The sequence below is a fragment of the Phocoena sinus genome, chromosome 16 (genome assembly GCF_008692025.1).
Source record: "Phocoena sinus isolate mPhoSin1 chromosome 16, mPhoSin1.pri, whole genome shotgun sequence".
In the NCBI taxonomy this organism is placed as follows: Eukaryota; Metazoa; Chordata; class Mammalia; order Artiodactyla; family Phocoenidae; genus Phocoena; species Phocoena sinus.
In genome coordinates, this window is record NC_045778.1 from 48,473,526 (window position 1) to 48,493,377 (window position 19,852).

Sequence of the window (19,852 nt, forward strand, 5' to 3'; positions counted from 1 at the left end):
CTTAATTTTTAAGACCTGTGATGTATCAGGTACTGTTTTGAATATGTTCACATACGTTATTTCACTTTTTACTTGCATTATTTGGAAGAATTCAGTTGAAAGTAATTGTCCAGATTACCGACTCCTAATTGCTAAAACATTACAAAGTCTGTACGTAACGTTCTTCAGAAGACACTAAATAACTAAAATAACACAAGGTTATAATTTACTCCGCCCTTACTGTTTGATTTCTGAGAGGATTTCAGGCAGAGTCTGAGTGTTTTATACTCTCTTATTTTATGGGTTACCTTTACTCATGAAATCTCTTTGGCTGAATCTCCGCATAGGCTGCAGCACATGAATAGTAGTGGTAGGCTGTATCCAGTATTAATTTGATTTAAAATCTGTAAATAATTGTCTTTTGTCCTTTCCATGGGTCATCATGTTATAGATGAAATAGTCTAATGTTTTCCTTTTGGAAATGTAGTTACATGGCAAGAAGTAGTGGGCTGGACTCACAGACTTTATAAACTATGGATAGCTTATATGCTGATTTATTAAGGTTATCTAAGGAAGTTACTGTTATTCTTGCAGAATGGAATCTAATGTAAATCAAGATGGAGTGCCTAGACCATCTTATGTTTTCAGTGCTGACCCAGTTGCGAGGCCTTCGGAAATAAATTTTGATGGCATTAAGCTTGACCTCTCTCGTGAATTTTCCTTAGTTGCTTCAAGCACTGAGGTAAGTACAAGAAAAGTATTATGTTGATTATCATGATTGAGAGCAAATGGGCACACACACACACACTTGTGGACAGGTACAACTAGAGCAGAGCTTTCCAAACTTTGTAGGTTTAAGGCAAACTTCTATCTCAGCAATTTTTTCATGGTGCCCTAAATACATAACAGTTCCTTTTCACATAGTAGGTGCAGACACCTTAATGACTATTTATGCCCTGACCTAGTAGCCATTTGAGAAAAAAATAACTTATGAAATTTTTAAATATTAGTTTTCAATAGCCACGGTTAGTTACTAATGGGCAATGTGGGCGTTGGGGGTGCTGTACAACTTCTCAAGCTTTGGGATCAAATTAGACACTGCCACCTGCATTTCCTGTTCTTCATTGTTTTGGGGTCGTACTTGCTTTTTATCACAACCACCACTGGAAAATCCAGCTTCACTAAGATATGACATCATCAAAAGAAATAGTGTGATCTAAGGTTGAAACTGAACTTCTTCAAGCTAATAGTTTGTGGTGTTCAACATGTGTCAAGTACTGCTGTGGTTCCCTCAGAAATGTAAAATATTCCGCTATGCCCCTAGGAATTGCAGGCCTTAGTTTAAAAAATAATGCAGATTAAAAAAAAATTAACTTAGTAGTGTTTAAGAAATAAGTCTTTCTACTACCCTACCTACTGTCACTATGTTTGCTGTGTTTATAGACTTTTTCTTATACATTTACTTTCAATCCATTTATATTCTATTTATTACAGATTAGATTATTAATTTCGATGCCTTAGAGAGATGGACTAACCCATTTTATATGAAAGATGGAGGGGCAAAGAGGAGTACAGGGAACATAGATAAAAGGATAATAATTATTTAATACCTATCACGTGCTAGGCTGTTTTACTTTAGCTCATTTAATCATAGATAAAGAAGAGAGGAAGGGATAAATGCCTCTTGGTGTATAAATGGAATTATACATTACTAGACTTTTGTGTGTGCCTTCCTTCACATAATACAAGGGTTGGTAAATAATGGCCTGGTTTTATATTTCCTGTTTTTGTATTGCTTACAAGCTAAGAATGGTTTTTATATTTTTAAATGGTTGAAGAAAAAAAATCAAAAGAAAAATCATGTTTCATGACGTAAAAATCAAATATCACAAGTCATCTTCATTGGTTTACTTATTTTCTAGGTCTGCTTTTGCAACAGAGTGGCAGAGTTGAGTAGTTGTGACAGTCTGTAGAGCCTAAAAATATTAAGTGTTTTTTCTTTACACACAAAAAATTTGCTGATCCCTACTTAGCATGTTGTTTTTGAGATCCATCATGCATCATGTGTCAGTAATTTGTTACTTTTTATTGCTGAATAGTAGTTCATTGTGCAGATATGCCACATATCCATTTACAGTTTGATGGACATATGAGTGATTTCCATTTTGGGGCCGTTATAAATAATGCTTCTCTGAATGTTTATGTGCAAGCCTGTCTGTGAACTTACGTTTTCATTTCTCTTGGGTCGATACTTAGGAGTAATTGTGGGTCACATGGTAAGTGCATATTTAACTTCATAAGAAAACTGAGACTGTTTTCCAAAGCGACTGTACCAGCACCAGCAACGTATGCAGGTTCCAGTTCTTCCACCTCTTTGCCAACACTTGGTAATTTTATGAGTGTGTATAGTACCTTGTTGTGGTTCTAGTCTGCATTTCCCGAAATGAGCACTTTTTCAAGTATTTCTTGGCTATTCCTATACCTTCCCTTGTAAAATGTCTCTTCAAATAATTTCCCTACTTAAAAAAATTAGGTTGTTTGTCTTATTACTGATTTGTGAGAGTTCTTCATGCATTGTAGATACATATCCTTTATCAGATCAATAGTGTCTTGATTAATAGAGGTTTTTAATTTTAAAGAAGTCTAATTTAACTTTCTTTTCTTTTACGGTGATTTCTTTTGTAAGTCCTAAGAAATCTTTGCCCAAGGTGGTGAAGGTTTTTTAAAACATTTTCTTCTAGAAATGGTTAGAGCTTTTGTTTTAATGGTTACATTTGTTATCCATCTTGAATTAGTTTTTATGTATAGTTGGTGTAGGGATACAGGTTGATTGGTTGGTTGATTTTTTTTTTTTTTTTAACCTCCATTTATCTAGTTACTTTAACATTATGTGTTGAAAAGACTTTCTTTTCCCCATTAAATTGGTGTCTTTATTGATAATCAAATGGCTGGGTATCTATGTGTGGATCTGTTTCTGGATTATTCTCTTTCATTGACCTATTTGCTTATCCTTATGCCTATACTTCACTGTCTATTTCTGTAGGTTTATAATAATACGTGGAATCAGGTAGTATGAATTCTCTAAATTTGCTTCTCTTTTTTAGGAATATTTTGCCTTTTCTAGGTTCTCTGTAAATATATTCATAAATTTTAGAATTGATTTACCAGTTTCAACAAAACAGCCTACTGGGATTTTTGACTGGGATTGCATTGAATCTAGAATCAATTTGGAGAGAATTGCTATTTTAATAATACTGGAGAGTTTTAATTCATGATTGTGGTATATTTCTCAATTTATTTAGGTCTCTAAGGTTTTAGCAATGTTTTATACTTCTTTTGTTGAAGGCCCGTGTAGGGGCCTTCAATAGCTTTTGTTAAATATATTCTTAAGCATTTCATGGCATTTGATGCTATTGTAAATTATATTTTTAACAGCTTTATTGAAGTAAAATTAAGATACAATAAGCTGTACATATTTGAAGTATAGTCTTTGACAAGTTTTGACATAATGCATATGCTTGTGAGACTGTCACTACAGTCAAGAATAGTGAATATTTCCATTACTCCTAAAAGTTTCTTTGTGCCTCCTTGTAATCCCTCCCTCCCATCACACCTGCAAGTAACGGCTGATCAAACATTAGTTTGTACTTCTAGAGCTTTATATAAATGTAGTCATAAAGTATGCACTCTTTTCTTACTAAGCATAATTATTTTGAGTTTTATGCATGTTGTGTGTATCAATAGGTAATTCCTTTTTATTGTCCATTGTTTAGATATGCCACAATTCATTTATCCGTTTATCCGTTCACTTGCTGAGGGACATTTGTGTTTATAGTTTCTGGCTATTACAAAGCTTCTAGGAACTTTTGTGTACAAATCTTTATATGGACATATATTTCCTTTATTTTTTTCCCCTTGGATAAATACCTAGGATTGGAATGGCTGGATCATTTTTAAGAAACTACCAAACTTTTCCCAAGTGATAATAGCATTTTATATTCTCAGCGGCAGTGTAGGAGAGTTGAGTTTCTCCACATCTTCACCAACACTTGGTGTCGTCAATCTATTTATTTACTTATTTGTTTTTAAACAGACTATTTTTTAGAACAGTTTTATGTTTACAGCAAAAATGAGCAGATGGTACAGTGATTTTCCATATACCCTCTACCCCCATATAGCTTCCCTCATTATTAACATCTCCTACCAAAGTGGTGCATTTGTTACAACTGTTGAATCTACTCTGACACATGATAATCACCCAGAGTCCTTGCTATATAGTTACATTGTGGTTCACTCTTGGTGCTGTACATTCTGTAGGTCTGAACAAACGTGATGACAGGTAGCCATCATTATGGTATCATACAGTGTATTTTCACTGCCCTAAAGTTCATGTGTTTCGCCTGTTTGTCTCTCCCCCACCCCCAGTAACCACTGATCTTTTAACTGTCTCCAAATTGTTGCCTTTTCCAGAGTATCATATAGCTGGGATTATACAGTAGCTATTTCAGATTGGCTTCTTTCAATTAGCAATAGGCATCTAACGTCTTGTCATGGCATCCTCCATGTCTTTTCATGGCTTGATGGTTCATTTGCTTTATTTCTAAACTATATTCCATTGTATGGATGTACTGTATCCTTTGTATGGATATTTTTATGTATTGGTATCAGATAGATATTTGCATTTACCTAATGTCTAAAGATGTTGAATATGTTTTCATGTGGTCATTCATTCACCTATTGAAGGGCATCTTGGTTGCTTCCACGTTTTGGGAACTGTGGATAAAGTTGTTATGAGCATTCACGTGCAGATTTTGTGTGGATGTTAAGTTTTCAATTCCTTTGGTTAAGTACCAAGGAACGTGATTGCTGGAGTGTATGGTACTAATATGTTTAATTTTGTAAGAAATTGCCTATCTTCCAAAATGGGTGTAACGTTTTGCATTCCCACCAGCAGTGAATGAGAGTTCTTGTTGATCCATATCCTCAACAGCACTTGGTGTTGTCAGTGTTCAGATTTTGGCCATTCTGATAGGTGTGTAGTGATATCTCTTTTTAATTTGCATTTTCCTGATGACATACAGTGTGGAACGTCTTTTTATATGCTATTTGTCCTGTGTATATCTTATTTGGTAAGGTGTCTGGTAAGGTCTTTGGCCCATTTTAATCAGTTTGTGTTCTTATTGTTGAATTTTAAGAGTTCTTTGTATATTTGGTAATAGTCCTTTATTTGATATATATTTTTGCACATATTTTCTCCCAGTCTTTTCATTCTCTTTACTATGTCTTTCACAAAGCAGAAAACTTTAATTTTAACGAAGCCCAACTTATCAATTATTCCTTTCATAGATCATTTCTTTGGCATTGAATCACAAAAGTCATTGCCAAAGCCAAGGTCATCCAGATATTTTAAGTTATTTTTGTGAAGGGTGTAAAGTCTATGTCTAGGTTAGTTTTTTTGCATATGGATGTCCAGTTGTTCTAGCACCATTTGTTGAAGAGACTGTCTGCTCCATTGTATTGCCTTTGCTTCTTTGTCAAACATCAGTTGTCTATATTCATGTGGATCCTATTCCTAGGCTCTCTTCTGTTCCATTGCTTCTGTTCTTTTGCCAGTGCTACACTATCTTGATTACTGTAGCTTTATAATATGTCTTGAAGTTGGGTATTGTCGGTCCTCCAACTTTATTCTTTCAATTTTATGCTGGCTATTACGGGTCATCTTTTTATTTTTAGTCATTCTAATAGGTGTGTATTGGTATCAGATTGATATTTGCATTTACCTAATGTCTAAAGATGTTGAATATGTTTTCATGTGGTTATTTGCCTTTTGTATATCTTTGGAGAAATGTCAATTTAAATCTTTTGCCCATTAAATAAAATTGGATTGTTTTCTTATTGAATCTTAAGTGTTCTTTATGTTTTCCAGATACATCTATCTGTCAGATATGTCCTTTGCAAACATTTCCTCTATGGCTTGTCTTTTCATCCCTTAAGTGTTTTTGGAAGAGAAGTTTTTAATTTTGATGAAGTCCATTTTACCAGTTTGTTCTGTTACTATTGTGCTGTTTGTGGCGTATCTAAGAAATCTTTACCTAACTGAAGGCCACAAAGATTTTCTTCTGTGTTTTCTTTCAGAAGTTTTACAGTTTTAATTTTATATTTAGGTCTATGATCCATTTGGAATCAATTTTTTGTATAATGTGAGGTATATATTCAAATTCCTATTTTTTTATTGCATATAGATATCCAGTTGTTCTAGCATAATTTGTTGAAAAAACTATCCTTTCTGTACTGTATTTCCTTTGCACCTTTGTCATAAATTAAATGCCCTTGTATGTGGAGGTTTATTTTTGAATACTCTATGTATTCTGTTTCATTGATCTTTTTGTCTGGCTGCCAATACCCCACTGTTTTGATTACTGTAGCTTTAAAATAAGTGTTGAAATCAGGTGGTAGTGTTAGCCTACCAAATTTCTTCTTTTTCAGAGTTGTTTTGACTGTCCTAGGTACTTTGTATTTCTCTGTGAGTTTTTAAATGAGCTTTTAAATTTCTACCAAAAAAAAAAAAAAGCCTCCTGTGGTTTTGATTGCAATTCCATTGAATCTGTAGATCAGTTTTGGAAGAATTGACATATTAACAACATTGAGTCTACCAAATGATGAACAAGGTGTATCTCCATTTATTTTGGTCTCCTTTACTTTCTCTGAGCACTGTTTTTTAGTTTTCAGTATATAGGTGTTTCATATCTTTTGTAAGATTTGTCTCTAAGTAGTTCATAATTTTTGAGGTTATCCTAAATGGTATCGCTCTTTAAAATCAACTTCTATTTCTTGCCAGCATGTAGAAAAACAATTGATTTTTGCATTTTGATCTCCTATTATGCTACGTTGCTAAACTCATTTAATAGTTCTAGTAACTTTTTTGAAGATGTCAGATTTTTGTATGTTCATGTTGTCTGTGAATAAAGATGATTTTATTTCTACCTTCCCATTCTGGATGCTTTTCCTTTTTTTTCCTTTTCCTCCTCCTCTTCCCTTTCTCTCTCTTCCCCCGCCCTTCCTCCTCCTCTCCCACCTCCTTTCACCTGATTACATTGGCTAAAACCTCTAGAACCTCTAGTACCGTGTTGAATAGAAGTGAGAGCAGAAATCCCTGGGTTGTTACTCATCTTGCTACTCATCTTTGATTCAGTCTTTCATCATTAAGTATGATGTTAACTATAGGTATCTTATAAATGCTCTTTATCAGGTTAAGGAAGTTCCCTTCTATTCCAGTTTGCTAAGAATTCTTATTATGAATGGATGTTGAATTCATATATCAAATTCAAGTCATCATTCAAATGCACTTTTTTTGCATCTATTAGAGATAAAAGTTTCTTCTCATTCTTTTAATGTTTTTAAGTACCCTAATTGATTTTTGAATGCTAAATTGACCTTGCTTTTCTGGGATAAACCATTTTTTGTTAGGATGTACTATCCTGTTTTACATATTAGCTAATATTTTTGTTAGGGGATTTTTGCCTCTTTTTTATTCTGACAGAGAACTTTTATCCAGAATATATTTAAAACAATTACACGTTAATAATAAGAAAACAAACAGTCTAATAAAAGTGGACAAAAGATTTGAACAGACACTTCACAAAAGAAGATATTTGTAGGGTCAATATGCACCTGAAAAGGTGCTCAACATCATTAGTCAAAAGGGAAAGGCATAGGGGCTTCCTTGGTGGCGCAGTGATTGAGAGTCCGCCTGCCGATGCAGGGGACACGGGTTCGTGCCCCGGTCTGGGAAGATCCCACATGCCACGGAGCGGCTGGGCCCGTGAGCCCGTGGGCCATGGCCGCTGAGCCTGCTCGTCCGGAGCCTGTGCTCCGCAACGCGAGAGGCCACAATAGCGGGAGGCCACAACAGTGAGAGGCCCGTGTACCGCAAAAAAAAAAAAAGGAAAGGCATAAATTAAAACCACAATCAGATATCACCCTCACACCCACTAGAATGGCTATAATGAAGAAGACTGGCCACACCACCCCTTGGTGAGCATGCAGAGCAACTAGAATGTTCATCCATTGCTTGTAGGAACAGAAGATGGTACAACCACTTTGGAGAACATTTTGCCTCTACTGTCCCCCCCCTCCCCCACCCCGCTATGCGGGCCTCTCACTGCTGTGGCCTCTCCCGTTGCGGAGCACAGGCTCCGGACGCGCAGGCTCAGCGGCCATGGCTCACGGGCCCAGCCGCTCTGCGGCATGTGGGATCCTCCCGGACTGAGGCACGAACCCGTGTCCCCTGCTTCGGCAGGTGGTCTCTCAACCACTGCACCACCAGGGAAGCCCATGCCTCTATCTTAATGAAGGATATTGTTTTGTAATTTTTTTCTGAGGGTATCTTTGTCAGGTTGTGGTGACCAGGTTATGGCAAACTCAAAATTCGTTGAAAAGTGTTCTCTCTTCCTTTATTTTCTTAAAGAGTTTGTCTTTAATTTGTGTGATTATATCCTTAAATGTTTGAGAGAATTTACCAATGAATTACCAGGGTTTGGAGTTTTTTTGTGGGATTATTTTGTTTGAATGTAAATTTAATTTCTTTAATAGATATAGGGTTATTCAAATCGTCTACTTCTTGTGTCTTGTTTGGTGAGTTGTGTTTTTCAAGTCATTGTTTCCTTTTTTAAAAAAAACATTAAAACATTTATTTAAAATTATTTTTTAAAAAATGAACTAAGCTCATTTCTTCCTCAAAGGAAGCAGTAAAGAGAATGCCATACAGCAAAAAAAATTCTAAGTGTGTGATGCAATTGAGCATTTGGGTTAATAGACTATTCTGGTTACTTGTGATTTATTCTACATTTCTGTGTTTTAGTGACTTAGAGCCTTGTTATTTGTATTGGTTTTAAAGGTTAGGATCTTATGGCAAAGAAGCATATTGTAAACTTCAAGTATAAATATAGAAGGCAGAGGAAATTGAGTCTTTTGTGGTATTTTTGTTTTTTTAAAAACAGATTTGTTTTTCTTTAAACATATAAAGTGGTTAAAAACAGAAGAGTCACTGTTTGCTTAGAGGTTTTGTGTAATCTCAGATTGTTTTATAGCAATCAGCCACTTTAAAGAAAGATGATCTCTGAAAAGCCATATTTTTTATTTTTAAAATATTTTCTCCTTTTAAGGCAAGCAGTTTGGAATCCAAAGATTATCTCCAGGTTTGTCTTCGAGTAAGACCATTGACACAGTCAGAAAAAGAACATGAGTCTGAGGTTTGTGTTGAATTTAATATGTTTTACTTCCATTAAATGGGCAAAATACCATTGTTTTAATTTACTTATTGTTAGTTTTTATTTATTTATTTGTGTTCTAGGGCTGTGTGTATATTCTGGATTCACAGACCATTGTACTGAAGGATCCTCAAAGTATCCTTGGTCGATTAAGTGAGAAAAGCTCTGGGCAGATGGCACAGACATTCAGTTTTTCCAAGGTAGGTACCCATGTGAAATGGAAGATTTTTCTTTTCAGGAAAAGAAACTTGGCTTAGGCTAAATTGCTACCTAATTATATATAATGAACTATATACATCTTGTGCTTATGAAACTTAGATCTTAGGTACTGGTATTTTTTTCTCAATGGTAGGACTCAAATTTCAGGTGTGTAAATATATAATTGGAAGTGAGAAAATCTTTGTAGAGTTCTTGCAATCTTTTTTTGGTGGAGGGAAGTATCCTTTTCAAAATCTAGGTGAAAAGTTATTGGTTGGGGGCTTCCCTGGTGGCGCAGTGGTTGAGAATCTCCCTGCCAATGCAGGGGACACGGGTTCGAGCCCTGGTCTGGGAGGATCCCACATGCCGTGGAGCAGCTGGGCCCATGAGCCACAACTACTGAGCCTGCGTGTCTGGAGCCTGTGCTCCGCAACAAGAGAGGAAGCGACAGTGAAAGGCCCGCGCACCGCGATGAAGAGTGGCCCCCGCTCGCCACAACTAGAGAAAGCCCTCGCATAGAAACGAAGATCCAACACAGCCAAAAAAAAAAAAAGTTATTGGTTGGGTCAGATTTCTATCTTGAAAGCTTTTTGAAAGTAGTTAAACTAGCAGGTGTATTTGTGGGAATTGGGGATATGGCAACTATTTTAAGAATGAATCTTGTAGGACAAATCTTTTAAATATTAAAAACATGAAAGGGTAGAACTCATTGTGGATATTAACTTGAACATTCTAAAAAGATATTTTTTTAAAAATGCTTGTTTAGGTTTTTGGCCCAGAAACTACGCAGAAGGAATTCTTCCAGGGTTGCATTCTACAGCCAGTTAAAGACCTCTTGAAAGGACAAAGTCGGCTGATTTTTACCTATGGGCTAACCAATTCAGGAAAAACTTATACATTTCAAGGTAAATGGTTTTATTTTTGCTAGAAAGGAAGAAAGAGGCACTAATAATGTACTCATTTTCATAATACTTCTTATAGTTATGTTTCCTTTGCCTAGCACATTTGCTCCATTTTTAATAGTAATAGCATATTGAATGTGTATTGCCAATGGCTTTTAATTCAGATCGACTACTTTACCCATGTGTAGAGAAATACATGATGATAAAAACTCAGAAGGGGGCTTCCCTGGTGGTGCAATGGTTAAGAATCCACCTGCCAATGCAGGGGACACGGGTTCGAGCCCTGGTCTGGGAAGATCCCACATGCCATGAAGCAGCTAAGCCTGTGCGCCACAACTACTGAGGCTGCACTCTAGAGCCCGTGAGCCACAACTACTGAGCCTGTGTGCCACAACTACGGAAGCCCAAACACCTAGAGCCCATGTTCTGCAGCAAGAGAAGCCACTGCAATGAGAAGTCCACGCACCACAACGAAGAGTAGCCCCCGCTTGTTGCAACTAGAGAAAGCCCATGTGTAGCAACGAAGACCTGACGCAGCCAAAAATAAATAAATAAATAAATTTTTTAAAAAAAACCTTAGAAAAAGGATTGATGTGACATGGGGAATTAAGCATGGATAACCATGGAAACACTTTATATTTTATTTTACTTTTATACTTTGTGATAATGAATGATAGCCAATCTTAAAGCCTGATCTGAATGTAAAATTTCAGGTTTTGCATCAGAATAATAGTTGATAAAATGTCAGTTATACAGTGAAGACCAAAATGATGGAAAACCGAGTAATCCTTCAACTTCTCTCACTTTTGTCTCACCTTTTTACTCTTGCCTGTTAGTGGTATAAAAGGAGCCTTGGTAGTTCAAGAATGTTTTTTTCTAAGAGAGTATAAAACAAAAATTCTTTTCATAGGCACAGAAGAGAATATTGGCATTGTACCTCGAACTTTGAATGTATTATTTGATAGTCTTCAGGAAAGACTGTGTACAAAGATGACCCTTAAACCACACAGGTCCAGAGAATACTTACGTTTATCACCAGACCAAGAGAAAGAAGAAGTAGCTAGCAAAAGTGCATTGCTTCGACAAATTAAAGAGGTATGGAAGTATTTTAGTATGTAAAATATACATAATCCTGACCTTTTAGTAGCTCTTTAGTTTGTTTCAGCCTATATTGGACTGTTTTGTGGTGCTTGTGGCTATTGTCTTTTCTTTTTGAGAAAAGTATTAAAAGCTTTTTTGAAGTCATCTCTTCTTATTTCATACTGTACAAACAGCAGAAATGTTTAAACAATACAAATGTAAATGGTTCTTAAATCTTTTTTGGTTGCTGTAGAAACAGCAACTTTCTATATAATGATTTTTTTAAATTCTTTTTTTTAATTGTAAAAGTAATATGTATACACAAAATCTAAACAAGAGGATGTGAAAAATAAAAGTGAAAATTTCCTATAATTCCATTCCTGAAGAGGAAACCAATATTAGCAGATATGAACATATCCTTTTTGATCTTTTTCTCTCTGTACACACAAAAAAATCTATGTACAGAGCTTTCTGTATGTGTCTATATATACACACAGAAACATAGTCATATATAGTTGCATATATCTTCATATCTTTTTCTCTATATGTAGGATATGGTCTTTTTTTTTTTGCGGTACGCAGGCCTCTCACTGTCGTGGCCTCTCCTGTTGCGGAGCACAGGCTCCGGACGCACAGGCCCAGTGGCCATGGCTCACGGGCCCAGCCGTTCTGCGGCATGTGGGATCCTCCTGGACCGGGGCACGAACCTGTGTCCCCTGCATCGGCAGGCGGACTCTCAACCACTGCGCCACCAGGGAAGCCCTGGTCTTTTTTTTTTTTTAACAAAAATGAGATTTTATTATACAGACATTCTGTAACTTGCTCTTTCATTTAACATGTCGTAAATCTTTTACTACATTAATTCATGTGTCTTATCTGTTAGGTTATGTTTTTTCCTCTTTTCTTTCTTCTTTTTAATAGTTTTTTATTTAATAAATTTTTTTTTATAAAGTATACTTGTCTGTTTATTCCTTCTTTGCCTTGTGGATTTTGTGTTATGCTTTCAGACATTTATTTTATCTATTTAAAATTGTTAAAAACTATTAACAGTCTTTATAAATATATTCAAAACACTGATGGGGATTTTCTTCTTAAAGTAATTTAGAAATCAGTGTTTCAAGGTAATAAAATATTGTTGCTCAGTGGAGAGCAAAGTTCAGAATCCATGATTATGGTCTCTGCAAGTAAAATTGTGAGTATTTTAACAAAATTTATGGAGATTGGTGGATAATTGCATGGATAATTCATAGAGGAAATTAAAGTCATTAATAATGAGAAAAACTTTCCCTAACAAGTTACCTGGTTAAAACAAAGTATTATTTTGCCTATGAAATTATTAAAATTTTAAAAACTTGAGATATGCACTTTTTTTAAAAGTTCTTTTTATTGAGATATAGTTGATGTACAATATTATAGAAGTTTCAGGTGTACGATGTGAAATACACACTTTCACTTTCATATATTGGTTGTAAAATGTCTCTCTCCAAAGCAATTTGGCAATACTATACTAAGAGTGAGAACTTTAAAATAAGTTCATATTTTCATCCACCAATTCAGATTTAGGTATATGGCCTAAGGGAACAATTAAATTACAGAAGAAAAAAATAATATATTAAGATGTTTATCTTAGTATTATTTAGTTAAGTCATTTCACATCACATCTCTTCAGTTAGGCAGCCACCAAATGTTTACAAATAATTTTTAATTATAGAGAGAAAAAGCTTACAATGGAATAAGTGTAGGGAAAAATATAGAAGGGACTATATTGAAATTTTACTAGTAATTGCCTCTGAGTGGCAGTGATTATATATGATGATATTCTTTTTAATATTTTCTGTGGTTTCCCAAATTTCCTATTATTAGGATGTATTATTTCACTAGGAAGGAAATTAATAGAGGTCGTTGAATTGAGTAGATGAAAGGCAGGTGGCTTACTTGGATAGGTAATTAATAAGCTGGTTATTTAATCTTAACTAACAATGTTTTTTAACTTTTAAAAAAAATCTTTTTCAGGTTGTTATGCATAGTGACAGTTATGATACTCTTTATGGTAAGGTTTCCTTTCTCATTTACTTTTAAAATGTTGATTATTTGAAAAGCTTTTAATTTTTGAATCACTTCTGGTGATTTAATTTCTTTAATAAACAGTAATACTTGGAAAATGGTACATAACTATATCAGTCATTGTAAAGTTTTATTTTGACTTAATAAATAAGTCCCTTTCACTGGTTAACTTTCATGTTGTTTCGAGAGAGACACTATTTTTCCTTTGTCCTTTATGTTTAATTTTTACGTAAAATTATTTTTACATTTATTAGCGTACTTGCAGAAAAGAAAAGAAAGATAAGCGGATTTTGGTTAATACAAATATTTATATCTGCTTTGGTCCAAAAAGTTTTTAACATTGCTGGTCAAAAGATTAAGGATACTTAGTTTTTCAAGTTCAGGAGTCTTGATCTATCCTATTGTCTCATTTAATTTTGTGATTATCTTTTTTATTTTCTGTAGGAGGTTTAACAAACTCTTTGAATATCCCAGAGTTTGAAGAGTCCGTGAGAGATTGTGAACACGCGAGCTTGAATATGGATAATAATATAAAATTTTCTGTGTGGGTTTCTTTCTTTGAGATTTACAATGAATGTATTTATGATTTGTTTGTTCCTGTCTCATCTAAATTCCAAAAGAGAAAGATGCTACGCCTTTCCCAAGATGTAAAGGGCTATTCTTTTATAAAAGGTATACTAGTGAGTATTTTTTACTTTATTGCTCTGAAATTCCTTTCTAGGCTTTGTTATAGGAAAGCAGACTGGAAATTGAAAATTTTTATACTAATTATTTTTCATTTTTTAATCTATTTATTTTTGGCCACATTGGGTCTTCGTTGCTATGCACAGGCTTTCTCTAGTTGTGGCGAGCAGGGGCTGCTCTTCGTTGCAGTGCACGGGTTTCTCATTGTGGTGGCTTCTCTTGTTGCAGAGCACGGGCTCTAGGCACGTGGGCTTCTGTAGTTGTGGCACACGGGCTCAGTAGTTGTGGCTCGTGGGCTCTAGAGCACAGGCTCAGTAGTTGTGGTGCTCGGGCTTAGTTGCTCTGTGGCATGTGGGATCTTCCCGGACCAGGGCTCGAACCCGTATCCCCTGCGTTGGCAGGCGGATTCTTAACCACTTCACCACCAGGGAGGTCCTGTATACTGATTATTAACATCAAAATAATAGTTTGTGCTTTGAAAGTATGTTTTGGTATGTTAATTAAACTTGAAGGTGAAGGGGTCTAGTTTAATGTTGTATTTGCTAGAGTATTATTGATTGGATTTAAGGGGATGGGAAAAGCTGTGTGTGTGGGTATTCACATTATTCTGCTGCTTTGTAACAGTATTTAAACTTCAGAGCCATGTATCAGTAAATGCTTCTGTTCCATAGTGCTGTTTTTCCAACCTTTTAAAAATCACTACCCCACAGTAGGAAATACATATTAATAACATCATGATCCTGTACCTGCATGTGTATATATATACATATATACAATTGAAAAGTTTCATTAATTATACTTACCCTTACTACAAGGAATGCACTTTGTTGTTTTCTATATTGTACCTCATTTTTACAAAATGCTAGTTGTGACTCAATAAATTTGACTTCATGACTCACAAATGAATTGCAGTCTATAATGTCTCATAGCTAGGTAATTTTCTAGGTTTAATCTGTAATGTATTTTGTCTTTTTTTTTTTTCTGGATGTCTAATTGTAAGGAATCTTACCTATTTTTAATTTTCCCTTTGGCAGATTCTGTTGAAGAACATTTACTTTCTGTGTTTGTACTACTTAAATACTGGAAAATCATTATAATATCCTCTTCGTGCATACTTCTTTTTTTATATTTATTTATTTGGCTGCATTGGGTCTTAGTTGTGGCATGCGGGATCTTCATTGCAGCGCGTGGTCTTCTCTCTAGTTGTGGCATGTGGCCTCTAGAGCGTGCGGGCATAGTTGCCCCATGGCATGTGGGATCTGAGTCCCCCGACCAGAGATCGAAACCACGTCCCCTGCATTGGAAGGCGGATTCTTAACCACTACACCACCAGGGAAGTCCCTTGTGTAATTCTTTTCTAATGCAGTATGGAATAGCTGAGTTGACTATACCTAGGGCGTGTTATTAAAAGAAAGATTTTATTATATGTCTTTGGGAAAGAGATTACATATCTTCAAAGAGATTACATTGTACTGCAAATGCTGTGTTTTTATAAATTGATATGTGTCCTCTTTATTTTTTAAAGATCTACAGTGGGTTCAAGTATCTGATTCCAAGGAAGCATATAGACTTTTAAAACTAGGAATAAAGCACCAGAGTGTTGCTTTCACAAAACTGAACAATGCTTCCAGTAGAAGGTAAGGAGTAAACCCTGTGGTGTAAGCCTGAGGTGTGCTAATTTAAACACAACTAATTTAAGATTAAAGTGGACAGTAGGTTCTCTGATATATTAAATGAATTCATAGGCATAAAAACATTCTGTAAACTGAAGAGCACTAAACACATAAGATTATCAGGACTGTTTCTTGTTCTAATGTAAGATTTACTAATATACACTCAGTCTGAGGTATTTTTACTCTTTCTGAATGTGAATATCTAAGCTCAGTATTTTAGTTACCTGTAACGGTGGACTTTTCTCTGTGTTTTTCCTACTTACCCCATGAACACAGACACTATATGCATACTGAGTTGGGCCAAAATCTCAAAGGGCTAAGGAAGGATTTTCTTTAATGTTTATGATATATGATATACATATCATGTATCGTATATGATATGTGATATATATATCACATATCATATGTATGATATATGTTTTTGTATAGCTAAAGGAAAAGGAAGGATGTTTTTGATGGAAGGGATTGGTGGATGAGAGGCAAAAGAAAATAAGTTTAAGTTTATACTTAAAACAGGTTTTCTCTTAAGGGGGAAAGAACCCTGTCCCCCATGTGTGGAGTGAAGGTAATATATAATCCAGATAAGCCTGTATTTAGGCCAGATATATACTTTGCTTTAGGTATATATTCAAAGTAGATTAGCTGTAAATAATACCATTTTAACTAGTAATATCTCTGCAAGCAAATTGAGACTTTATTATAAATGATTTCGTTAATAGAAATAAGAAGAGGAGTAGGTTTGAAGGATTTGGGGCTAAGTGCAAGAAAGATAAGATATTTTGTTTTAGGTAGTTGGGTGGTATGTAGGTGATAGTGGAGCACTGAATTGAAATATCTGACAGCTAGTTGGAGAATGCAGTGCTGGAGCTATGGCTAGTATTAGGATATAAATAGATGTTGATTTAGATGCTTGTCTCCTATTTAGAATGCAGAAATTAAAAGTGAATGATAATATTTGATCTTTGTTTACTTCTTTTAGTCACAGCATATTCACTATTAGAGTATTACAGATTGAAGAATCGGAAATGCCTCGTGTAATACGAGTCAGTGAGTAAGTTGAGCATTCTTTAAATTGTAATTATTCTGAATTGTTTTGTTTTGAAGAATTTTTTTAAGTTTTTTTTTTTTTTTTTTTTAGATTGTCTTTATGTGATCTTGCTGGTTCAGAACGAAGCATGAAGACACAGAATGAAGGTGAAAGGTTAAGAGAGACTGGGAACATCAACACTTCTTTATTGACTCTGGGAAAGTGTATCAATGTTTTGAAGAACAGTGAAAAGTCAAAGTAAGAGTTGCTGAACATGTTATTAGCATATTAAGTATTACAATATTTAGACCTTCAGCTTTGCTGGTTTTAGAAAGTTCTCTTGTTTTTAACTTGCTTCTTATGACTATATATGGATTGTAATTAAAATTACTTAGAAATCTTGGATTAAAAAATGATAGAAATAAAAAAAAATGTCAGTCAATGCCAGTGGCTCATCAAGTAAACACAATATTTTCCATAGCAAATATATATCAACAGACATCTTGGATAGTGCTTCTGATGATGCTGGTTTAGCATCTAAAACCACGTTATTCTTATTAATGCATTCTGTTTTTCTAGATGTGATAGATTTCTGCATTAATTGTGAATCAGCCTATACCATTTCTAGTTAAGGTGTATATATTGTGTGATTGGCCTACACTAGAAAACACAACCCGATTCAATATGACTTTCTTTACATTTTGCCTAGTATTAGAATTACTATTATAACTAGTAGTAGTATTTAAAGAAAACAACATGAATAAACAGAAAATGATTATTATGGGTGGAACTAATTATTAACCTAGAATTTAAGTCCATGATAGCTATATTATTTCTTTGTAAAATTTATCAGCATACTGACTTCATGAGACATGTTTTAACTTACAGTTTTTTGAAAAATTTTTCCGTAGGTTTCAACAGCATGTGCCTTTCCGGGAAAGTAAACTGACCCACTATTTTCAAAGTTTTTTCAACGGTAAAGGGAAAATATGTATGATTGTCAACATCAGCCAATGTTTTCTTGCCTACGATGAGACACTCAATGTGTTGAAGTTCTCAGCCATTGCACAAAAAGTAAATATAATTAAATTTCTGCACAATTTATTAAGCTTCTTATCATTAGAGTATTAATTATTTTTTTCTTGGAGTAGTTAATACATTTTGCAATAGCTCTAAACCTAGAAAATAACTGAAAATTTAAAATGTAATGCTTGATCAAGTAGTAGGACATAGGAAAAATATTGAAAGTAACCCCTGCTTAAGAGTAAAATGACCTCAGTAATAAATAAACTTACCCATTACAAATTTCGAGTAATTCTTGCAGCAAATTGTCAGCTCTGCTGTCCATCTGGTTCATTTAGTGGCTAATCAGGAAACCCCCTGCTAGGAATAGTGTTGATACTAAGGACTTAACCCAGGAAAGTAAATTAATCTGTAGTATACATGTGTAATTAGCTTTTTTCTTATCAAATATTTATTTAAGGATGCTAATTCCTTCTTGCATGTTCGTTTGCATTGTTTTTGTTTTTTAATTCTCAAGTTGTCATTTGACTTAAATTTATAAAATTTTTGTTTTGTGTGGACAGTTCTTGCCTTTTCTGTTTTAAAAGTTACATTGAATATTTTAACAGGTTTGTGTTCCAGACACTTTAAATTCCTCTCAAGAGAAATCATTTGGACCTGCCAAATCTTCTCAAGATGTATCACTAGATATTAATAGTTCAGATAATAAAATACTAAATGAAAAGAGATCCACAATTTCATGGGAAAATAGTCTAGAAGACGTGGTGGAAGATGAAGATTTGGTTGAGGATCTAGAAAAAGCTGAAGAAAAGCAAAATGTGGAAAGTGAATTTACTGATGAAGATCTAGATAAAACATTAGAGGATGATAAGGCTTTCAGTAGCCATGAGGAGAAGAGAGTATGTATTAAGAACTCATATTCTGAAGTTGGCTTATTTATTATTCTGAAGTTAGGGTTAATAATTCTTAAGGCTGTTTCTCTCATTTTATTAACAATACACTAATTTTGTCTTTCATCTTCATGTTTTGAAAATTTTCACATCCACAGAAAGAATAATACAATGAATACGCATTTGCACTTCACCTGAATTTGCCAGTTGTTAACATTTTATCATATTTACTTTAATTCTCTTTCTGTGAGTGTGTGAATACACATCTTTTTGGTGTATCATTTGAAAACATGATGCAGACATAATGACACCTTACAAATAACTACTTCAGCATGCTTCCCAAGAACGTGGACATTTTCCTCATGATCAAAAGACCATTTTCATACCTAAGCAATTTCACATTGATACAATAACGTAATGTTATATTGTCCATATTGAGATTTATCCAGTGGTCAGTATTTCCTTTATAGCCACTTTGTTATCGATCTACAACCAAAGTTAATGCATTGCTTTTGATTATCATGTTTCTTTAGTTAATCTCTAATCTAGTGTAGATGTTTTTGAAAAATTGTGGTGAGTTGTCTTGTAGAGTATCTCCAGTCTGGATCTGTCTTATTATTTCCTGATTCAGGTTTAACACTTTAGATAAGCCTATCATATAGGTGAAGTTGTGAATTTCCCATTACATCACATCAGGAGGCAGCTGATGTCTGATTTCCCCATTTTTGGTGATGCTAAATTTTGCTCATTTGGTTAAGGTTTTGTGTTTAGATCTCTCTTCATTGTAAAAGCGTATCATCTGTGAAGATGCTTTGACACCATGTGAATATCTTGTTCCCCAGTATCCTTTCACCCAGTGATTTTAGCATACTCCGCCAAACTTACTTTGCAGTCTTAAGTACAATTGTGCAAAATGTCTGCCCAGTACTGATTATCCTATTTATTCAAAAACAAAAATTATTTGGCTGTCTTATATTTATGGTAAACAAGATTTAATGCTGGTTCTTTTTTTTTAATTAATTTATTTTTGGCTGCATTTTGTCTTGGTTGCTGCACGCGGGCT

General features: G+C 34.5%; 1 protein-coding gene across 5 annotated transcripts in view; it reads left to right on the forward strand.

The window, feature by feature from the left end:
* KIF20B (kinesin family member 20B) overlaps nt 1–19,852 on the forward strand; it is a 75,109-nt gene that overhangs the window by 2,975 nt on the left and 52,282 nt on the right. For all 5 annotated transcript variants that reach the window (XM_032607873.1, XM_032607877.1, XM_032607878.1 and 2 more), the window contains 12 exons: nt 574–721; nt 9,144–9,230; nt 9,332–9,448; nt 10,213–10,351; nt 11,259–11,443; nt 13,442–13,478; nt 13,937–14,164; nt 15,702–15,813; nt 16,829–16,900; nt 16,988–17,134; nt 17,788–17,950; nt 18,508–18,798. In XM_032607873.1, the coding sequence (XP_032463764.1) occupies nt 574–721; nt 9,144–9,230; nt 9,332–9,448; nt 10,213–10,351; nt 11,259–11,443; nt 13,442–13,478; nt 13,937–14,164; nt 15,702–15,813; nt 16,829–16,900; nt 16,988–17,134; nt 17,788–17,950; nt 18,508–18,798 (1,726 nt within the window). The remainder of the gene's footprint in view (nt 1–573; nt 722–9,143; nt 9,231–9,331; nt 9,449–10,212; nt 10,352–11,258; nt 11,444–13,441; nt 13,479–13,936; nt 14,165–15,701; nt 15,814–16,828; nt 16,901–16,987; nt 17,135–17,787; nt 17,951–18,507; nt 18,799–19,852) is intronic.